General features: G+C 41.1%; 1 protein-coding gene across 4 annotated transcripts in view; it reads left to right on the forward strand.

The window, feature by feature from the left end:
• Positions 1-7,708: 7,708 nt before the first annotated feature.
• Positions 7,709-22,842, forward strand: part of ulk4 (unc-51 like kinase 4) — a 67,736-nt gene continuing 52,602 nt past the window's right edge. Inside the window, exons 1-18 of one of the 4 annotated variants that reach the window (XM_076012809.1) lie at positions 7,709-8,073; positions 8,368-8,505; positions 8,692-8,791; positions 9,003-9,142; positions 9,262-9,424; positions 10,177-10,278; positions 10,556-10,639; positions 10,990-11,065; positions 11,346-11,498; positions 11,719-11,960; positions 12,070-12,139; positions 12,417-12,483; positions 12,697-12,789; positions 13,364-13,424; positions 13,531-13,748; positions 14,246-14,292; positions 14,403-14,487; positions 20,223-20,330. In XM_076012809.1, the coding sequence (XP_075868924.1) occupies positions 8,368-8,505; positions 8,692-8,791; positions 9,003-9,142; positions 9,262-9,424; positions 10,177-10,278; positions 10,556-10,639; positions 10,990-11,065; positions 11,346-11,498; positions 11,719-11,960; positions 12,070-12,139; positions 12,417-12,483; positions 12,697-12,789; positions 13,364-13,424; positions 13,531-13,748; positions 14,246-14,292; positions 14,403-14,487; positions 20,223-20,330 (1,947 nt within the window). In that variant the 5' untranslated portion in view covers positions 7,709-8,073. Of the gene's footprint in view, positions 8,120-8,364; positions 8,506-8,691; positions 8,792-9,002; positions 9,143-9,261; positions 9,425-10,176; positions 10,279-10,555; positions 10,640-10,989; positions 11,066-11,345; positions 11,499-11,718; positions 11,961-12,069; positions 12,140-12,416; positions 12,484-12,696; positions 12,790-13,363; positions 13,425-13,530; positions 13,749-14,245; positions 14,293-14,402; positions 14,488-20,222; positions 20,331-22,842 lie in introns of all 4 variants that reach the window. The other 3 variants (XM_076012806.1, XM_076012808.1, XM_076012805.1) reach the window with 3 other exon arrangements.

The following is a 22,842-nucleotide window of genomic DNA, read 5'->3' on the forward strand; positions in this document are numbered from 1 at the left end:
AGTGGTCGAGTCAGAGCCAGGCTATCTGCAAAGAACAAAAAAAGATATCGAAAGTTTATTCATGTTCTTCTTGTGTCTGCGTGGGTTCTCTCTGGGTTCTTCAGCTTCCTCCCACAGTCCAAAAACATATCTTAGCGTATCTTCTGGAAGAAGTACAGTCTTTCACATTCTTTTGCAGTCAAAAAGACTATTGAGTGGAATAATCTTCATTACATTTATAAGTCACTTTTAAAAAGTTACAAAAGCATCAAAATGTACTTCAACAGAGCAAAAGAGCGGAATTATTTTGTTGGACCAATAGCTTTCATACACACAAAAGTTCTTTAGCGTATGATAATCAACAATGGTAATTATCTTCTGAAGTATATTCTTCTATCTAGGAGCGAGACAAAAGTTTCCAAATACCACTTCAGCTGGGTGCAACTGACCACCAACACAGTAAATAAGCAAAACCACCAAGTTTTAAACATAGCAGCAAGGTCACTTTGGAGGATTGAAGATCAGACACACGTCTGTGTTACTCAGATGGAGGTGACGCAGTTAAAGGCAGACAAGGCAAATGTATTGAATCACCAAGCAGCAGGGAGGAACGTACTATTAATAGTCAACTCACACACACACAGCTGTCAAGACGCTGCTTGATATTTGCGCCTCGGCTCACTCTTGGCTCAGCGCTTCAAACACAGGTGTGTTTGTCTGCGCTGCCTGCACCTTCCGCTTACGTCCCATTTTCTCTTTAAAACACCGTCCTCTTTCCTAATCCACTATGATCCCTCCATGCGCCCTGTTTTTCCTTTTTCCACCCCATCCATCTCTAAAGACCTGACTCACTCATACCCCAGTAGCTTGTGGGAAAATGGGTCATGCAGTTTCCATTCTTGAGGGTGTCCAGATGCCCAAATACCGTTGCCAATGACAACCAAACATAACATGTCTACTGAAAAGGTGGCCCGCTGCACTGACTTGTTTTTAGTTTTAGTTTTTCCTAATTTTTAAAACGGTTTTAATACAGTTAACATTTCACAACAATTGAGGAAGTAGGAGGATGTCTTACAATTTATTTACTTGTTTTATTATTTCCATAACAACAGTACAATAACATTCATCAAATATCAACAGTGGCAAGTGGCAACATGGCGAGCCAGAAACCAAAGTACTGTTTACGATTGGACCGGATGGGATGGGATATACCCAAGATTGTAATGAAAAGTTACAGGTCTTGAATTGAATGGCTTGAATTCCTTGCCATTTGGCTTAAATTGCTACCACACAGATTTGATCCTGAGATACTGGAAAAGACATCAAAGATCGATCACATATATCTGCTTACAGTTACTATGACATTTACGTCATTACTAGGCACAAATCTCACTTTTCCAAGTCGAAGCCTGAGTGAAAGCGCTGCTTGGTGGTTTTGCGGTTGGGCACGGCCATTAAGTCACCGATGCAGTCATCTATTTTAAACTGCATATGCAGGCAAAAACAATACACAACAAGCTCCTGACATGTAATTTATGATGGTGATTCTACAAGTTCTACAGGGCATACTTGAGCAACAGAATGTCACGACACTTGACTAAAGACCGGGGCAATCAGTTGAGGTTGACACGAAAATGATGCCATTGCGAAAAGCGTCTGCGTGATGGGGCGTTGGCACATTGGGGAATATGTTCTCATACATGTACACACACACGGTGCAAACACACTGACAGATGCTATGTGTTATATTGTTGCATGCCTGGCCACAAAGGGAAACTGAAGCACAAACGTATCTTATCGCCTCTCAGCCTCACATATTTAACTCTTAATGTTCGTATGGCAATGGAATGAGAAGTTTGTAGATAATCAAAGTGCAGCAAAATGATCAAAGGTAATAAAATGTCAAATTGCATAGCAGGTAAAACAAAAAACAAGCATGTTGACAAATATAATTATTTATAATTCGTTATTTTCAAACCATAAAGTTGTTCTAGAGCAACTTGAGTTGAGTTTCATCACTGAACAAAATCCATTGAGTTATGATTAAGAGATCTGAAGTATGAGAGAACAGTAACAGATGCCACTTGTGGCTTGCACAAAAGCAACTTGTTTGCATCCAGTGGCTGCAGAACAGTGTGTCCACTGCCAGCCACAGCAATGGTCAATACATCAATTTAGCAAACAGGCCTCAGCAGAGGTTTTTAGCGGCAGGGAGCTGAGGTTTGTCCTCTCTTTCAACAGCTGATCACTACGAGCATTAGGGCTTGAACCCATTTTGGTTTCCAGCCATTCAATGCCTGTAGCTGTCCCAGCTAATGGGACTGAGATGGACTTGTTGATGCACACTGACTCACTGACTTCATCATCCTTATCTGCCCTCTAAGTTAAAAATGGGGTTGGCATCAATGCCAAATTCTTTTGGCTCCCATTAGTCATAGATAAGTGGAACACTTCCTCATAACCTAATTTGTCTGTCAGGGGTTTCTTTATTGTTTTCTCCTTCAAGACTAATTTTTGACTGGCAATTTCATCTACAAATGTGTGAACAAATGTATTTATTTTGGTTTTAGCAAATTCGCAAATGCTCCTTGAGATATTTTAACTTCTGATAAACCTTTGGAGATGTTTTGGTTTGACTGGAACAGAAGGTCAGACAAAAAAGGATCTCTCAATCACTCAGTGACCACTTGATCCAATCAATAATTAAATATCCTTTGCAAACTTAGTATGGGGAAAACGGAAACATTGAAAGAAAGGAAGTTGATCAATGACTCTAGGACAAGGTAATTAGATAACTTGTTTCAGATGAAATTTGAAATGGAATTAGTCATTTTATATCTTTGTCTTTTTAAAAGTCAACATTTTGTAACAGCAGCAGTTTTTAAGAATCTGAGCTTGAAAGCAAGACAAAGGTTTTGGATACCAAAGGAAACTTTGGCAGTCGTAGCATTGAGATTTAGTGGCAACTGCATCCCCGGGGTGGGCTTAATGCACATCATATTGTCATGTTGCTTATTGGCATTCAATATGCATCAAGTGTCTCCAATACCATGTGCTTGCCAGCTAATGGAGCCACAGAGGACCCCTTATCATGCCCCACCGACTTTTTAGGTTCACAGTGTAGAGTTTAAAGAAAAAAATAGAATAAGAATATAACACTTGCAAAATGGGAATATTTTTTGTCTGGCCATCTATTAACGAGCCCATTGGTATTTTTTGGACAAGGCTGGACTTTCAGACCTTGGAAAGCTAATTTATTCCCTAATCAAATAGTGTCTCCTTCATAAGGATTTGTTACATGAACAGCACTACTGAAAAGCCTGTGGGAGCTTGGTACCGACTCTGTTGTTTTCTGTTCTTAGGGGTTGTCTATCAGTCCCAAAGCCAAATTTGTAATTGTTCTTATTTATTGCACAAAAAATGAGCCCCAGTAGCAGGAAGATCCACACAGAGCCACAGCAGCCAGGTTGCTACTAATTAGGTGGATCGGCAGCGTGGTCACATGTGGCTGTGGGATGGCATCCCATTCCTCCTCCAGGATTTGTCAGAGGTCAGCCAACATGGTGTCATTAGTCACACAAGCTCATACAACATATCAGATCTGATCCCACACTTGGGTTGAGGACTAGGCTGTTGGCAAGCCACACAATCTAACTTCATCTCACGGGAAGAGACAAAAAACAGAAGAAGGGAGCTAGATTTTAAAGACCATCAATCACATGATCAGGAAGTTGGCCCATCTTTCTCTGCATGTTCTGTGTTATGCATTTACAGGATACTGATGATTGCACACACAACAAATGCTTGCTGTTCTTGCATCACACAGTGAAAAGGAAATCTCATGTAGGAAAAAAATCTGAGGGAAGAGATGGACAGAGTGATTAAAGGTACAGTATGAGAAAAGATAAAGAAGTGGAGTAAAGGAGTAGATAGTGTTGTTAGCACTAAAAAAAAATCCTACAAAATTACAACAATAGAGCATCATTTATCTCCCGTCTTGTTTTTGGTTATCGTGGCTCTGACTCTGGATATGTAGCAGGATGATTCTGAAGAACCCTCAGTCGTAACCTCACATCCTCAACTCTTCAGTTTGTTACATAAAGCCAAAATGAAATTGTTTTATCTGCATATTAACAGTTGTTTTTTGTTTTTTTTAGAGGAAAATAGTCCTACTGCATTATTAGATATTGCCACCTAAGTCATAGATCGAAGTCATTCATAACACTATTTAACAATAAACACAGTTGCTCTATAGCCCATGCTTTTGGCTTAAGTACATTGTAATTTTTACCACTGCTCTGTCGAGTAGCTGCAAAGTTTTATGTGCTCTATTACACATCCTTGTTCTGTTTACTTTTGCTGCACATGACTGTCCTCACGAGTTATGAGTCATTTCAAATTAGTCAAGCTCATGAACACATTCAAAATTCTGCTGCTGTATCAACACAAATCATATCTTCAAATTTTCTTGAATATTCTGAGTGTTGCATAATAAATGAATTACTAATAAGTCAGAATGAAAGTTTTGGCCATGACATGGCCAGTCATAAAACTATGAAGTGATTATGCCTTCAGTCGACAAGCGGTGTGTGCAAGCGTACACGATGTCGTCACGTTTTCACATGCAGGAAGGAAAATACAACACGGCAAAAAGATGAGGAATTTTCCAGGCATTTACTCACCAGTTCTCTGGCAGTTTTACATCTGTGTCCATTTTCACATAAGGGGGGGATTTCAAATGTATGTAAATGAACAGCTTTATGTTATTTGTCACATGCAACAACCCTTTTGAACAATGTGCGTGTTGCGTTGTGATAGAGAGAGGTCCGATTAGAACGAAACGCAGCCAATCAGTCACCCATGCTGTATCTGTTTGGGCTTTTATAGGCCTCTGGCTGTGTCAACAGTTGAGTCTAGATATGAGCGTGAGCCGTGAGACATGTTGGACCGTCCACAGGTCATGTGCTGTTCGCTGGCAGACACGCTGGAACCTTATTTAGCTGTGCTGGACGGCCTGACAAACACTTTCCCCGCTTTTAGAAGAGCAGCTTGAGTAAAATAAACTGACCTCCTTGTATGTATTATTTTTTTCCAATGCCAGCCTGCTGACACACTTAGTCAAGTCTACAGCCAACCTTGAGCTCAATGTCATCACTCCCTTGATTAATACATATTTGAGTACATCTCATGGTAGTCAATGTTTTACTTGTTTTTCTACAAAATGAGTTAACATGGCAGATATCGGGCATCATTCACATTAGACAAATGCATCTTCTCCCCCCCCTCCCACACCAAATAAGGAAGCATTTATCTGCATAATGGAGAGAGAAACATTTGTGTTGGCTATTGGCCAAACTATTGTTTCAACCTTTGGTATTCAGCACATAAACTCACAGGAAACTCTGAATGTGAAAAAGATAACCTCATTCATGCATTATAAAAATCCCTAGTCATAACAATACACTAACTGATAAAAAGGTGTATTATAAAGGATTCAAATAGTCCATCACACATGATCCCTCTGACCCGCAGAGCAGCACCCATCACCCCCACCTCATGTTGGTATTTTAGCCATTTTTAATGAGTTGGGGCAGATTTCCTGTGATGGGATTAGGGTTTACTCTTGATAATGTGATAACGATCTCACTAAAAAGAAACCATCACAAACTGCTAATTACATCACCCCACCCTCTCAACAAAAAAAAAAAAAAAAAAAAAAAAAACGAAACCACATGTGAGAGAGAGTTGCGCGTTATCTTCACTACACCTGCTCCTCTGCGGGGGTAAAAAAAAAAACACGGTCCACTCAATAAAAGAGAAAAGTTCTTCAAATCACCAAAACCTTCTTACCGTTACAGAAGATTTTGGAGATTTCCACGGAAAGGAAACGATAATCCAGTTTCGTCCGTCCGGCGAGGAGTGAAACGCTGATCAGCGGTTCTCCCGGCGTGGCTCCCTCTGTTTGAGGCAAAGTCTACCAACTCCGGAGCAGGATGTTCAAACAAAGTCAGGCGGAAACAATCCAAGTGGCCCCGAGAAGTCATTTACTGCCACTTTTCTTTCAGTCAAAACACGTTTATCAGCTTTTATCAGTTTTCTGTGCTGGAGGATCGTCCGCTAGGCTGATAAAGACAAAGCTGAAGCGTCGAAGTGGTCAAGAAATCAGGAACACGAGGCTGTTTCCGGTTGCAGTAGTTTCAAAATGAACTGTTTTACTTCGGCTCTGGTTTCGCAATGTAAGTGTGAACTCGTTACTGTTTTAAATAATTTAATGATGCAATCACCTGAGAGCGGAAGATAACTATTGTTTCCCTGAAGTGCCAGACAGAACGACAAATTGTGTGCATAACACAATTTGTATATAACGGTATAACTGCATTATAGTTACACTGAACATTATTTTTTAGACATTTTATGTAATTCACACATGGCAAATATTGATAACCTCACGCTAATTTGCTTTTACCAACTTTAGTTTGTGACATCTACTTTAAAATAGAATAGTTTTATTGTCGTTGTACATGGAAATTGGTAAACAATTTTTTTGACTTGACTGAACTAAGAACACAAGTCACTCCATTAGAGCAAGATCTGAATTATATTAGGGGAGAATGGCACCACTATATTTAATTGTGATCTATTAACAGAATGCTTTTCAAACACAAATACATAGATTATAAATACATAGATCTATTTCAGGGCTCATTCTGAGTCCTTGGTGAGTAATGTTTACTGCTAGCAAAATGTTGAATTAAATTTAAAAAAATTAAGTCAACCAACCAGCATTATTTTGTTATCTGTTATGTCTGAAATTATTTATAACACTACCGTCATCTTTCCACACATACTATATGTATCTGTTGTAGTCTGGAAATCCTCAACATTGCTGTTTCAATAGGAAAACACTCCCAACCTTAGCCTCGAAAATAGCTAGTTTGTTTAGATTTCTCTCTCTCTCTCTCTCTCTCTCTCTCTCTCTCTCTCTCTCTCTCTCTCTCTCTCTCTCTCTCTCTCTCTCTTTTTTTTTTTTTTTTAAATTTTGACTCAAACTGAACGGAGAATGTTATCCAGTTTTAACCAATATGTGCTTTTATTTTGTAAGAAAAACTGGTGAGAGGAACTAGAGTCCGAAATCCCTTTTTACAATATACCAATTTGAGGAAGTTTCACGGTCCTTTCCCTAATTCATTCAGAACTCCAACTTCATTGTCACTCTTCCTTATTTACATTTTATTACTTTATTCGAAGCTTGAACGTCATCGCCAATTTTACTTTGAAAAAAGGTTGTCTATCATAAATTAGATGTCAGTGCAACTTAAACCTAACTTTCAAAAAAGGAAATAACTTCATACCTAGCTGCTATCATTATAATATTTTCATCGTCATATTACAGATGAGAGTCGTTAAAAGGGGCTCCAAAATTTCCATCAACCAATCGGCGCGTCATTAGCGCATTGTGTCATGCCGCCGGTCTGTTTCAGCGCATGACGTGATGTGTGTGTGTGTGTGTGTGTGTGTGTGTGTGTGTGTGTGTGTGTGTGGGGGGGGGGGGGGGGGGGGGACCTGGCAGTATTCCACCACGATAGTGAAGCTCCGAACTTTGTTGTACTGCATGTGCTGTCTGTTGTGTTCTCGCTCGTATCCTGGCAACGCAGGCGCAGTCCATTGCAATTTGGGGGGGTTTTCTGGTTCCACACAATTTTCTTTTTAAGTTCTTAAATGAAGGTTTTATATATACATGCTTCTTAAACATGTTCAGAGTAAAGTATATACAGTTTCTAATTAAAATAACAGAAAAGAAGACTGTGATAGTTCTAGCTAACTTTGAAAGATTCCATTCTCCCCTCTTTTGTCACGGTATCGAGGCCCATCGCGTTTCCGCCATTGAGCTCCGTGTCAATAAAGAGGTGGGTGCTTCGATACTTTTTTTTTTTACTGCGCAGGGGTCAGAAATAGTAAATATACATTGATTTTCTTTCTCTCACCTCTCTACATGTATGATTACTTTCTGTTTCCAGGGAGCAGTCGAACTGTCGTGGCGAATTTTCGTGATTTGAAGCTGAAATTATAAACTCCCAGAACACAAACAGCAAGGCCTGCAGTTTTTCATTTGATGCTCACTTAAACGTAACCAGAAAAAGTAGACACTTGTACTAAGACACTTCAATGACTTGTCCATATCTTTCTAAGTGAACGATGAAGTGCTAAGCTGTTTATATATTATAGCTAGGGGGAACGTGTCTATTTATTGAATGTAATACATGTACTTTATGGATCCCTAATTGGGAAGTTACACCAAAAAATGTTAACATTATCCTGAAATTATTTGGAGTTGACTTTAAAACGCATGAGAATAAACGAGCCCTGCGTTTTCCATTTTTGCAGCAGATGGAGAACTTCATCCTTTATGAGGAGCTCGGTGTTGGCAGCAGCTCTGTTGTCCGTAAGGGGAGAAAGAAGGGGACTTTCAGTTATGTCGCCATCATCTGTGCTGACAAAGCCAAGAGACTTCTCTTCACTAACCATGTAGGATGCTGCTTTTTGGCTGTATTCATGAGTTGTGAAAATTGTCACATTTCTATGAGTTTTTAGTGTGTCAAATGACATTAATCTCAATATGTTATAAGAAAACAAGAAATTATACACTGGACATATTCCCTCTAACTGTGCAGGTCAAATTACAAATAATGTTCATGTATGTTTTCCTAATAGGTTCGTCTCAGTAAAGATCTGAATCATCCGAACATAGTGTGCTTCTACGAGTGGTATGAGACAAGTAACCACCTCTGGATGGTGGTGGAGCTCTGCACAGGTCAGTTGTTAATCTGGGTTTTGTTGGTAAATGTGTTTTCTTGCTGCCCTAAAATGCAGAACTTCTATAAATGCATTCTTTAGTTTTATAGACTGCAGCATTGGGCCTGTTGTATCGGACTTTGGAACCAAAGATGTCAGGCAATGCTCTATCTGACCCTTATTCTTTGGCCTTTTTTTCTCTCTTTTTCTGCTGTTTGCCAACCAACCAGGTGGTTCTCTACAATACATCATTGGTCAGGATGGATGTCTACGAGAGGATGTGGTGGGGAAGTTTGGATGGGACTTAGTCAAAGGACTGAAATACATTCATGAACTTGGAATCATTCTCTCAGACCTAAGTCCTGCCAAGGTTTGGATCCACTGGGTTTAAAAAAATAAATAAATAAATAATGTATCATAATAACAAATACGATGGAATTTTTGTTTTGTATTATGAAAGAATAACACAACTGTCTTTGCAATGTCTAGATTCTCCTCGATGGAAGTCACAGTCTGAAGTATAGTAACTTCTATATGTCCAAAGCAGATGGGGAGACACTGGAAGATTTCTGTACTTTGTTCTCCTTCTGTAAGGAGTCAGAGGAGCAAAATCACAAGGAGACATTTGAAAACATTAAGAAAAGGTTTGAAGGTACGGAAATATGTATTTTATTTATTTGCTATTTATTACATAATGTAGAAAAACAAGTGACCTGCTAATAATCAAGAGGATATGATGATGATCATCATCATCATAATGATTGTGACCATATGCAGTGGTCAGACAATACACTGTTGTTAAGCAGCATAAACACAGAATATGGGGTTTAAGGCCCCCCAACTTCGGCTAATATAATATAAAGAGTCACGTTTAAGCATATTTCCCAAATACTTATTTCTGTGCATTTAATACATGATTGGAATCAGAAATAATGTTTTGGGGAAAATGGTGTCGCTGAAGTAGCTTTCTTTCTCAAAGCAGTGGAAGAAAGTTGCATTTAAGTACTGCACAACATTCAATAATACGTCAGTTATCTAATTTGAACAGCAGTTTGGCTGGAACTAAAAAGTTTGATCTTGAATGGAGAGGATATATATATATATATATATATATATATGTATATATATATATATATATATATATATATATATATATATATATATATATATATATATATATATACATATGTATATATATATATATATATATATATATATATATATATATATATATATATATATATATATATAATATAAAATATTTAGCTTTATTTAATCAAGGTTACAACAATTTCTCATATTTCAACCGTTTTTGCTAAGAATCAAATCACTGTGTTTTTGAATATGACAATCTTAAAAAAGTACATGCCTCTAGAATTTCTTTCTTTTTATCTTCATTTTTAGGTTCTCTGGCCTACAGAGCTCCAGAGGTTTTGCAGGGATCAGAAACCAGTATCAGCTCTGATCTCTGGGCTTTGGGTTGTATCCTCTACTACATGTACACTGGTACCTGCACTCGTGCACACATGCGCAGCAGCCTGTTCATGCATTAAACATGATGAGACCTGAAACTTGGGCTTAAAAAAAAAGATGTGTGTTAAATGTTTGGGTAGGGAGTTTGGGTAGGAAGTAAAGGATATCTGAGAAATGCAGGGATAATATATTTTGCTTCCATTTCACATCTATTCAGACAACGATAAAGTGTACTTCAAAACACAGTGCTATACACAACTATATTGCACGTACACTTTAACCTGACACTGTAATTGATTTTGTTTTCCAGGCCGGCCGCCCTTTCATTCTGATAGACCCGATGAACTGAGAGAGATGATTTTACATCAGGACGTTCCTCCCTTGAGACAGACTGGTAATAAATGTTTTGCCACGTTTAGGCCTGTGTTGTTTGGGGAAAGGTCAAGTGTGTTTAGGTCCTGGAGGGTTCTTGCTATGAAAATGAGCTAACCACTGTTTGCTATTTTGCTATGGTACATTTTTAATCCCAGTTCCCCAGCTCAACTTTAAGAAAAAAAACGGGGCTGGCTGTTATGAGTAAAAACACAAGCTTTGGAATCAATTGCATATTCCGACGCAGATGCAATGTTTGACGCAAATATTTCTATGTTGCCGTATCAAAGTTTAAAGTGGCAGATGAGGGCTTAGTGAATGCTGATCTTTCTGCCTTTCATTTTTAATAACATTTTGTGTCATTTCTCACAGTCCCTTCATTCTGCCCTCCTAGTGAAGACTTCGGAAATCTCCTGAGCAGGTTGCTCACCAAAACCCCAGAGACGAGGTCTGTCGGTCTCCCACATAATTCTGCTGTCCCAATCATCCCCATTGAATTTACCAGGAAAAGCCCCCTGTCAGATTATGCTAGAATTATGAAGAATTTAAATATAAAACGTGTTTGAGTTATTTTAAACTGCAATGTCAATAGCCATGAGAATGAAAGAAAAGACATTAAATGTATAGGGTGTGTCCAAACTTTTAACTGGTTGTGTATGCTAATATGATATATGTTTTAATCATGTTGTGTTATTGCTGCACTGGAACAACTTCCCCGTTTTGCCTAGGATGCGCTGGCCAGAGTTGCTGGGCCATCCTTTCTGGAGAGAAGCGATCAGGGAGGAAGAGTATGCAGAAGAAGAGGAAGAACGCGCAGAAGAAGAGAACCAAAACCAGGAGGAAGTGAACAGCTGTGAAGGACTTCGCTCACTGAGTTTGAGGTGCTTTGCTGTGCACATGCATGCGTGCGTGTCCAACCTCACCCGTGTTAATCCACTGAGAGTGACTGAAAGGTTTCAAAAAAACCTCTTAAAATGATGCAATCCACATCAGCATCACATAAAGAAGGCAATATTGTCGTAGCGTTCAGTCAAATACTCAATAGGCTCCCTTCCTCTTGGTTTATTTCCTCTTAGTCTGTGTCTTTGTGTGATTCCACAGACATACAACGATTCCTGACTTTTTGGACCCAGGGGATGCAAACGGGCTCCCCGGCAGCCACATCACCCTTCATCCTCGCTGCGAGGCCGACCTGCAAACAACTGGCAGACGGGCAACACGTGGTGGAGCCTCCAGGAACGAGGAGAGAGGAGCGGAGCGGCAGGCGGGGGCCGAAGATGACCTCCAGCTAAGTGGGAGCCAGCAGCTCCACAGCCTGCAGCTAAATAAGTCATTCAAGCTCGGTAACATATTTCCTGCTGTTTCACCTTCCGTGTGTGTGTGTGTGTGTGTGTGCGTGCACGTCAAACGTGCCAAAAGAGGCTCTACTGTGCATTTCTTGTGCGTCTGCAGAGGACATGCCGGCGCTCAGGCCAAAGTGCGGCGTAGACGACGACGACACTGACACAATTTTTTTACTCAGGTACTGAGCACAGAGAGTTTTCGCCCTCGAATAGCAGCGTTTCCAAGAGCAGTCACAGTTGTGCAGAGGCAGATATAAGCAAGGTTTTATAAACCATTAGTGCATTAAAACCATTAGTGCATTAATAAACCATTAGTGCATGTGTTCTGCAAAATGATGCATCCAGTCTCAAGTAGAATGATTTTCGGGCTGTATCAGATCTTTGTCTCGTCTTTGTCTCGTGCAAGCGAGCAACCATCACCAAACAACTTCACATTAATACATGTTGTGTTTCCAGTTCCTGTGCAAATTTGAGGAAAAGCTGCAGCATTACAGACTCCTTGAACCGGACCGACGAAACACAGGTTGCTGCCACTGTGCTGAGTTTTCAGCTGAGGAAGCTTCTTTTTACATTTACATACATACAACATAATGTGCTTTTACTCAATAAGGCATCCAATGGTGTTTTTTTTGTGTGTTATTTTGTATGAATACATATTAGTCTACATAAATGTAAAATGAAAGTGCTCAACCCTTTTCTACTATACCGAACACTTGCTCCTGCCCCCTGTGTCCAGGCCATCACTGGCTCCGACATCAGCTGCTGTGCGAAGGCTCTTCTTTATACCGACTCGGAAATGATTGTCACACCAGTCATTGACAATCCCAAGGTACAGCCCACCCGTCATGCTGTTGGCTGTTCGACAATGTTCCTCTTCTTGTCACATGTCAACGACAATAGTGGTCATGTTTGTCTTGTATGTTTGTGATATTTTATGTGGTTACGTCATCCCTGCTCATTGCGCTCTTACATACTCGCGTTGTTTTGTTGGCTCCTGTTCCTAAATTTGTCATTTTAACGATGTCCCTTGTTTGTCTTGTGTGTTCTGTGATATTTATGTTATGTAGTCTCTTTCCTCTGTGATTGTTGCTGTACTATGCTTAAGTCTGTCATTTTAACCATGTCCCTTGGTTTTTATCTCTTTTATGTTACTCCCTAATTAAATGAAGGTTTGACTGACTGATTGATTGACTTGTAAATGGAAATGTTGAGCATGTAGTTCAGTGCAGGAGTTAAGTATTAATTTGAAGGTGTTTTTTAGTTAAACTTCTGCATGTGCTTAAAAGTGTGAAGCAAATCATTTATACGTAGTAGTAGACGGTCAAGTTTTATGTGTATTTTTTTCCATCGATAAACACTGAAATTGAAAACATTCCAAGCCTGTTCACTTTTTCCCACCTCAGATTTTTAAGATTCCCAATGGACGGTTCGATCCCAAAACGCTCTGCGTGCCAGTACATTCGGGTAGGGTGCAATAATTTTTTTCAGATGAGTCATTTTGTAGCAGTGCTGCGGAAGTTATTGATGATTTACAATGCTCAATTTTCTTTTCCATTTGTTTTCCCTGCAGTCGAGAGGCTGCCGTCCCTGAGCGATGAGGAGTGGGCGGTCTTCCTCTCGCAGCTCTCTTCGGCCCTCGCTGAGCCGAGCACCTCCGCCCATCTCTCCCCCTCCTCCCCGGCCCGCTCCGCCGCCATGGCCATCCGCTCCCGGCTCAACCTGCTGTGCTACCTTTGCTCCGTGGTCTGGCAGAAAGTTGTTGCAAACAGACTGATAAACTCAACAGTGGTAGGACACCGTGATGATTGCTGGGAATTACACTGGACACAGCTCCAAAATGCCTCTGCTTTTCCATTTAACTGCCTGCAAACCTCGAGGGATAACTCATAGTTTTTAATCCCTCTCTAGCGGTTATTATTCTAGCTTGGTTTGTGTTTACCGGACATTATGTTTTAGCAGTTTTTTGGTTCTTTCAAATCGTCTTTAATTATCCACAGTACATAGGAAAAGTCTGAATGACATTACCCAAGAATCCAAACAACTGCTTCAATTTCATCTGAAGTTGCCATGAGATTAGAAGCAAGAAAATATACATCATACATGTTTTCAGTTACAACATAGTTTCACAAAAAAATTATGACTTTGATGAAGTAGCCTCATTTTATCCGATTGGCCTTCTCTCCATTAATAAGTTTCGTTGTTGTTATTGCCTAATATGAAAAATCAGTTGATCTTCCTTCAAACTCTATATATATTTCTCTAACTTCCCTTCTTTTTCCACCCAGCTTTCATTACTCAACCAACAGTCGCGACAATCTCCTAACTTGGATGTGTAAGTTAATTTTGTATGTGTGTGTGTGTGTGTGTCTTAAATGTTACTGTGTATTTGTGTTGAGCTAAACACGATTGTTTGAATTTCACATTTTGCAAATGTTTTTCCAGGAGGAGCAAAGTTCTCAAACTGATGGGCCTGCTTGCTTTGCATTGTACTGAACTTGAGGAGGAGAGTCAAAGTTCTGTCTCTGAGGTCAGGCACTACACACACACACACACACACACACACACACACACACACACACACACACACACACAAATGAGTCTGCACGCACTTGTGCTAAGATGTAACTAGTATTGCAAATGTGAAGATTTCCACAGCTCAGTCTTTACAGAAATAGCTGTTTCGCTTTCTGAAAGCTGCAATACTGATTCTGTCCATGAGATGGCAGTAAACACCTGACGCTGACCTCTATTTGCTTTTTAAATGCATACATTGTCATGGAACTTTTAAAGTGTTTAAAGGACACAAAGCTGACATTTGTCCTTATCACAGTTTGTATTTTATATTTTATTATCAGTATGTGTTTATACATTGCCTCTGTACATTTAATACGATTTGACGCATAGACTATTTAACCTGTATAATGAATCTTTGGATGTTCTCAGTGATTTTCCTCTCTGTTTGACTGCAAGTCACCATGTTTCCATTAATTGAAACACAGAACTCATTGGAGGAAAACTGGTCAAACCAAGGTATCGAAAATAATCAACGTCTAATTTATTTGTGCCGGTGTGTACCAGCAGGGGGCATTAAAAACCCACCAGACTGCTTTTTCGCCTCAGCCTCAGATGTAGCATCGCTCAGTCTCACTGTGACACTGCCTGCTCCAAACACCTTGCAGGCAGCTGAAACATTTATTTCCAACAGTAACTTTTTATTATTTTTTTTTATCTTGTTTCCAGACCAAACATATATAGCTGCTGCTTGATTTGGCTCATATAGTCAGCACAATACATCATCATTTTTCCCAAAAATCCTGTCAAGCCTCGTCGCTGCTCCCATGTTTATGTTTTATTTATCACTTTATTTAAATTCTGCGCAGTTTCCTGGATTTATCTTCCAAAATAATGCGAGAGACTGCTGTTGCTGTGCAGACACACAACAAGCAAAGTTCCACTGGCTCATCCAGCAGTGTCCCAAGTCCAAAATGTGTCTTAAACCTATAAATCAAGCAGAACCCTCTTGTAGTCATATATATATATATATATATATGAGCTATATATAGGTGTGTGTTGTGTTTACAGAGTTTGGTGTAGTGAAACTGCAGTGTGGACACCAAGGTTCATAGGTGAAGGATTAATACGATTAATGTTACAATATAGGGACAAACTAGTCAATTACTTCTTTCTTAAGTAGTTATTACTTATTTCCTGTCTGAGGATGTTGATATTGATCCCTGCATTGCCATGTTGGATTGTTTCTGTTTTAGCATAACCTGGTTTTTACTCTTAATCAGGCTGCAGACCGTGAAGTCGTGCAGCTACGAAGCTGCTTATGCCCGTATTCATTTTCCCGGAAGCTGCTGCTGCTCCATCAAGGCTAATTGACATTAACTGACAATTGTTTTTGCGCATAAACCCAACACTGAGGATTCAGACGTTCGACTGCGGGCTCCTCGCGCGCACACACGCCGACGTGCACACGCCGCGGTGTGCGGAAACACTTAGACGCGATCAAAGGGTGGTGCTGAACTAATTCAACGTAAAAAGCGGTTTTGTACGGTGGCGAGGTGCCGAGCCGCGCTCCTGCTTCCCACCCCTTTCACTGTGAACTGAACCAACCACCGTCCTCCCGTCCCCCTTTTTCCTCGACCATCTCTGCCTCCCTTTTGTCTCTTCGCCTGCTCCATCACGTCCATTTACTCCGAGTGAAATCCATTCCGGCCAGCTCTGATCCCGTATCCGCTGCCTTTTCCCCGCTCCTGTCCTTTTCTTTTCTCGTTCTCCACTTGTTCTGACACTTTAGTGCTACCGAGCCGTCACGGCGATTTACAAAATGGCCGACTGTGGCATAGCTGTGTTGTGTTTTTTTTTCTTTCCTCCTTTTTTTCTCTCCCCCGTCGTGCTTGTTGTTAAAGACAAATGGCGGAACATTTTTTTCTCCCGTACCCCCGCTACCCTCCCTAGCTCGCTGCAGCTTCCGTAGGATAACAAATTGCAAAGAAAAGGACAAAGCCTCACATCTGTGTCCGTGTGTCTTTGTGTGTCTCTCTATTTGTGTCTACGGCCAAGTGCACGTCCATCTATAGACTCAGCGGGGGGTTCTGCTTTCGCGTGTGTGCGTGTACGCGTGCACGCGCACATGTGTTTGTGTGTGTAAGAAAATGAGTGAGAATGCTTGGACTTCAATAAGTTGGATTTCTGTGTGCACTCAGCAGGGGACCTGTGTGTGTTGTTTCCTGGCACCGTTGTGTCGTTCTGTTTGTGCGCACTCAAATATGTAAATGTTTTATTTTTGCACTGTGCCGTCGTAAAGATACTGACTGATGACCAACAAAACAGCTTATACGTGTGTGTGTGTGTGTGTGTGTGTGTGTGTTCTCAGCAGGGGTTCTCCTGCTGCAGTCCTGCTGATTGGAGTGTGAGGGCTGGGCTTAGTTGCTATGGTAACACTGTATACTTCGATCACCCCACCCTTTGCCCCTACACACACACACACGCACACACCTCTAAACACACACACACACACACACACACACACACACAGGGCTGTCTATCTGCGGCTCGTCTCCTCTGTCCACCCGTGCGTTTCTTCTCAGGTCTCCTTGCGAATGTCACAACGCTAGGTGAGCATTTGGGAAAATGTTTTGCAGACGACATTCGATGCATTCGGAGCTCCCAAAGCAACTCGGTACGGAAGTGAAATCGCCAATGAACTTTTTGGCGAGGCGTGAGCGCGGCCCTGTGTGTGTTCCTCGCCCATATCGGTTTGTTGTGACTGCCCACAAGGATGCTAAGCACAAAGTCACGACATCTGCGTCCAGAAACCAACACCTTTGTTTGCTTTATTATTGGTTCCACTCGTAATGTTAATCCATTTTACCCTGAACCCTGCAATATATTATACAAAATGACACAAAGGAAATTCTATAACGTTGCATTTCGAGTCTTTAGAGTCACTTGTGAATGTGTGATGCACAACTGCTCTTTTACATCGCCACCTTTACAGAACAGACCTTGCCCTTGTAAGCTGCAATACTGCAGCGTTGTAGGCTACTAGTGAGCAGCATCATCAACAAACTTCCCTCATAACCCACCAGAAGACTCTGCTGAAAACGACCCCAGAAGGAAACCAGCACACTTGTCCTCGTGCTGAAACGCTGCCAGCTCCGGCTGCATCTGCATCCGTCAGCTCCTTCCCGACGCTGCTCCCTCTGCCCTCTCCAGGCAATTTCACTGTACACATTCTCAAACTTTCCGCTCCGTTTTGTCATATTTACCACACACCCCAAAAATATTCTGTAAGAGAAACACAGGCCTGGTTTAAAAAGTTCCATATTTCCCCCCCTTGAGGCAAATTTTGGTGGGAGAAGCTGGGCGCTTGAAGATAAGAGGGTTACCTGAGTGCAATGCTGCATTACTGCTCGGCATCTTAGTCCCTTCTCACTTCAGTGGAGACAAGCCACGCATTAGCGGGGAAGCCGTGCGCGCCGCTGTCTTTATGGGACGTAATCTGACAACATTTTGCTCTTAATTCTGCCTTCAAACAGTTGGGTGTCGCCAGCGTGTGCGCATTTAAATATTTTTTTTTGGCGAATCTTCACGCGTCCTGTTTTTGCATGGCCATGCGTTCGTGCGCGTGCATGCGGCACCTCGGCGTGCTGCGCTGGCAGGAATCTTCTTTTTTTCTCCAACTCCCTGCAGTATTTCAGGAACATTGTTTATGTATGTTAATTAAGGGCATGTGTTTTTGTTGTTGTGCGCTCACTTCCATAACTGGTCCGAGGGAATGTAGATGCTGAGATAATGATGATGCGTAATGGAACTGTGTGTGTGTGTGTGTGTGTGTGTGTGTGTGTGTGTGTGTGTGTGTGTGTGTGTGTGTGTGCGTGTGTGCGTGAGTGTGTTATGCTCTTTTTTTTTTTAATTTAAGCTCATAATGCCCACTGGTGTGTTTCAGCACCCCCTGGCTGAGTGCAGCTGTGTGACCAACCTCGAACCCTCAACACCTCCCTCGCACTCCCACACCTCCCCCGCACCCTCCGCCCCTCCATTCAGCCACAATCATTTTATTTTAGCTCACTCGAGGAGCAGAAAGGACAAAGCCAGCGTAACACAACTGCTGTTTATTTCCAGCGGCAGGGTAGAAACTGTTAGGATTTTTAGAAAGTAGGATGTGATGAGGCACACTGCAAATGTGGGCATTTCGGCTATAATTTTTTAATGATACCCAACTGCCAAGCTCAGTGACAACTCGTGTTAGTGCCACCTCACAACCCCGCATGCCGAAAGTACGAAAGAGGATTAGGCCACAAGAAGAAGAAACAATATTACAGGAAGATTTTTGTTAAGTTTCCATTTCCAGTTTTAAGTTGAAATTTCGTGGAAAAAAATCGAAGTAAACAGGAAACTTGCGAAAACGGAAGTACTCCGCTAGGCTTGTGCGCAGAGCATTTCGACTTTATTCTCGACATTTTGACTTTAGTCTTGGAATTTCAACTTTATTTACGTCAACTTTAATCTTGAAATATTGACTTTAATCACGAAATTTTGACTTTACTCTCGAAATTTTAACTTTATTTTCAAAATTTCGACTAGAATCACGAAATTTCGACATTAATTTAAAAATTTTGACTTTATTCTCACAACTTCAATTTTAATCACTCTCTTTAATCATTCTCTTCTGTACGACAGAGAGACCAACCAAGAGGGGCGCGGTGGAAAAAAAAATGTTCAAAACCTAAGATGTATCGGCTATCGGATCGTTTCCGGTATCGCGAGTGGTTTACCCTTGACAGTTCAAAAGGGGCAGTAGAGGAACGCAAGTGTGAGAAACGGTGGAGTCGGGCAGAAGTCGCTTCAGACCAGAGCTGCAGCGACACTAATGCCAGGACGCGGCAGTTTCCGCATACATTTAATGCGTGTGCATGCTTGCATTTCCCTAAAAGCACATATGGCCGCATTCCTTCATGTCGCTTGTTATGCATGTGCATGTACTTAATGCCTCCGAAGTGATGCGTGTGTTTGTGTATGCATGCGCGCATACATGATTCCATCAGGATGTAATTCACTCCGGGTGCGCGTTGTTTGTGGTTCACAGTGAGGCTGCCTTCCCGTCTTGCATTTCTTTTTCTGTTTACTCTCTAATCTGTATAATCCCCATCTGTTTTTGAGCGCTGAATAGTGATTAAAAAGTTGCAAAAAAACATTGTTGGTATAGCATTGATGGCCGACAATATTTATTCGCTGGATTATTTTCCAAGGCTGCGTGGAAATGAAACAGCATTGAACCTCATTTGCTGGGATTTTAAGTCTGTACTGTTATATATTTACCCTGGAAAGCCCCATTTGGGATTATTTTCACCTGGTCAGAATTTCTGATCAGCCAATCGGCAGAAAGTTGCATTTTTTATTTATTTTTTATTTTCTTTGAGAGCATTTGCTTATGAAAAGACAAACAATGTTCATAATTGAACATTTTGAAGGGTGGTAACTTACTTTCAGTATGTATGAATGTTGCTGCAACAAAATGATATAAGTACCAAGTCATCAACCACTTTGGTATTTTCCATTTGGCTGATCAAGTGCCAGTTATGCATCTTTATCTTTTTGGTATTCACCCAGGTGCTGTATTGGTGACTGCTACCTTTCCAGGGAATTTATGTCTTTTAATGTGCTGTCACCCTTTAGTTGAAGCTCTAAATTATGCAGAGAAATCTGAAGGTTATCTGCTAATGAATCTTTATCCATCCTCTGTTTTCCCAGGCTGTGTCCACACTGACTGACCTCCTGAGGGACAACCTCAAGAAGAGTAAAATCAAGCGCTTTGTCCTGCCAACACTCGGGGAGTTCCTCTACCTCATTGCCTCTCAGGTAGAGTCTGCATGTAACCACCAGTATGACATATTAAACTATTTATATTTGGATAACAACATAAAACTCCCTCAGAAGAACATTGGACCAGGTGTGAAACAGGTTTCAGTTCCAATCGGATGTCAGGAAACAAGGTTCAACACGGTCATCATTTGCAGTGCCAACTGCTTATGCACGATACTTCTAAATCCCGCAAATTGGGACCTTTAAGCAGGTTATAAAACACAATGTCTCAAAGTGACCCAAGGAAAACACCTGTGTTAGACTCGAATTAGAACAAATGCCATTTTCACATTACTTCAGTGAGAAACGGCATCATTCTCGAGTGAAATCGAGTGCTCCGTCATTAGATAATGGAGTTTAAATTTGCAAGCCGACTAGATTGAATTGAAGGTGAATTGACCTCTCCAGCCCTGAAAATTACCACAGAAAGAATGAAGGAGGCCTTGTTTGACTTCATTAGAAAAGGTGATTCCAATTTATTTCTGATTAACCTCAATCTTGCGCTGGCAGGTTGATTAAGTGCAGGCTTTTTGCTCACATGACTGATGGATAACCTTAAAAAATCAATCGCTCTGCCTGATTACACTTGATACTTTCTTGAAGCTGTGGAAAATCTCATCAGCGTCCTGGAGAAGCTCTTAATAAGCCGACTTCCGCTCCTGCACAGGGCTACTCGTCCTAATGAGTAACTGCACTGTAACTACCTCATCTTTAGCCCCTTTTTCACACAAAAGATGAAAGTTCAATATAGAATATTTCTTGAGAGGTGGCACAGGGGCGATGTCAATACAGCGATACAGCAATACAAACAACAAAGAATTGTGCAGAGGGTTTTTTTATATCTAGAATAATGCACAATATTTTCATGAATTTGTCGGTGGTCGCTAGAACGTTGCTGAAATGTGGCCATGCAGAAGATTTGAGAAGCAAATGCCGCGACTCTCTGGAGCGTCTGGGTGAGTGACAATGATTAGTTGCGGGCCTTCGAGGGTTTCTGTTTTTGAACGTAGTATTGGCGCAGTCTTAAAACTTGCCTCTGGCTTTATTTTTTGAGATTAGAGACGTAATTTATATTCCTTTGGCATTGCCTCCGCCGGAGGAATACGCCTGTCTCAGCAAAGAACCGTCATGCGCTGGCTTTCACATCTGCTGTTAAACTGCTCGTCCTCTTAACTTTCACAAGCTTGTATATTTCGTTGCTGCTAATAGAAATAATGTTGGCCGCAACCAACCTGCTAGAATGGCATTTAGCATCCTTCAGGTAACACAAAGAAAAGAAAAATTATTATTTGCGAGCTTCTCTGGCCACGTTTAATGATGCCTCTGTGTTAATAATTGTTGGTGGTAATGAATTAAGTTCGGTTAAACCTGATCCCTAAACACCAATATACCAAAATAACTAATTTCTTATCGTTGCCATTCTGGAATACATCAGAAGTCTTTTGAAGTAACTTGAGCACTGATGTATTTCAGTTCTGTGTAATGGCCCTTTAAATGTCCCCAGATAAAATCGCATGCTCCGCTCTGCAGCGATAAGCCTCCAGTGCAGTATTTATCCTCAAGGTTAGATATAGCCTAGAGCTCAGCTCACTGCCAGTGAATTGGGGAATTGTTTCACACAATGATAAAAAAAAGAAAATTGGGGCCGAAAAATTTTAATTTTGTGGATCGTGCTGGAATATAAGTACACACCCTAAGCCACAATTTAAAAGCCAGCTACAGCTGAAATGTACTGGAAAAACACAGATTTTTCTTGACATCAAGAATGAATGTTATGTTATGAATTTTGCTGGAAAATACAAAATGTTTTGTACCTCCATCCTCCTCAAAGTGGGGTCTCGCGGGACGAAATTTGGCGAGAATTACAGCTTATGCGCTTCACACCATTCAATGGACCAAACACCTGCAAATCACAATTCAAAATTTTAGAAATATCTTTTATTTTGCAAAAAACTGTAATGGAAACGCAGCTACTGTCAAACAAGCAAATGTGTTGAATTTTACTGTAAATGCAAATTTTAACATTTGAACGTTTTTGACTGATAAAACAGCAACAAAATCAGCATCAATACCGAGGACGTGCGAGGACCAATTCACTTTACATTTACAACAAAATTGAATTAGAATTAGAATTGCTCTATCTTTCAATTATGTGAAATTGGGACGGGGCTGATGAGATCCTCGCAAAATTAGAAATTATACATGCTGGTGCACTGAAGAAGGAAAAAAATCAATGTGTTGGGAAAAAAAAACAAACAACAGGGTCAGGCTCAATTGAAATAGTCAGCCGAGTGTGTTCACACACGTACGCACGCACGCACACACACACACACACACACACACACACACACACACACACAGGGGAGGCCAGCAATCAAGATGTCACGGCTGGTCTCCCCTCCCCGTCTTGGCCCTTCCTCGCCCTCTTCCTCCCGCTGCTCCGCTCGCATCTCGTGCGCGTTATCTCGCCGCCTGTCTCTCACTCCCAGCCCGCTCCTCTGCTGCCCCT

Source organism: Nelusetta ayraudi, unplaced genomic scaffold, assembly GCF_046127955.1.
Source record: "Nelusetta ayraudi isolate G7.1 ecotype Tasmania unplaced genomic scaffold, CSIRO-AGI_Nayr_v1 ptg000136l, whole genome shotgun sequence".
Classification (NCBI taxonomy): domain Eukaryota; kingdom Metazoa; phylum Chordata; class Actinopteri; order Tetraodontiformes; family Monacanthidae; genus Nelusetta; species Nelusetta ayraudi.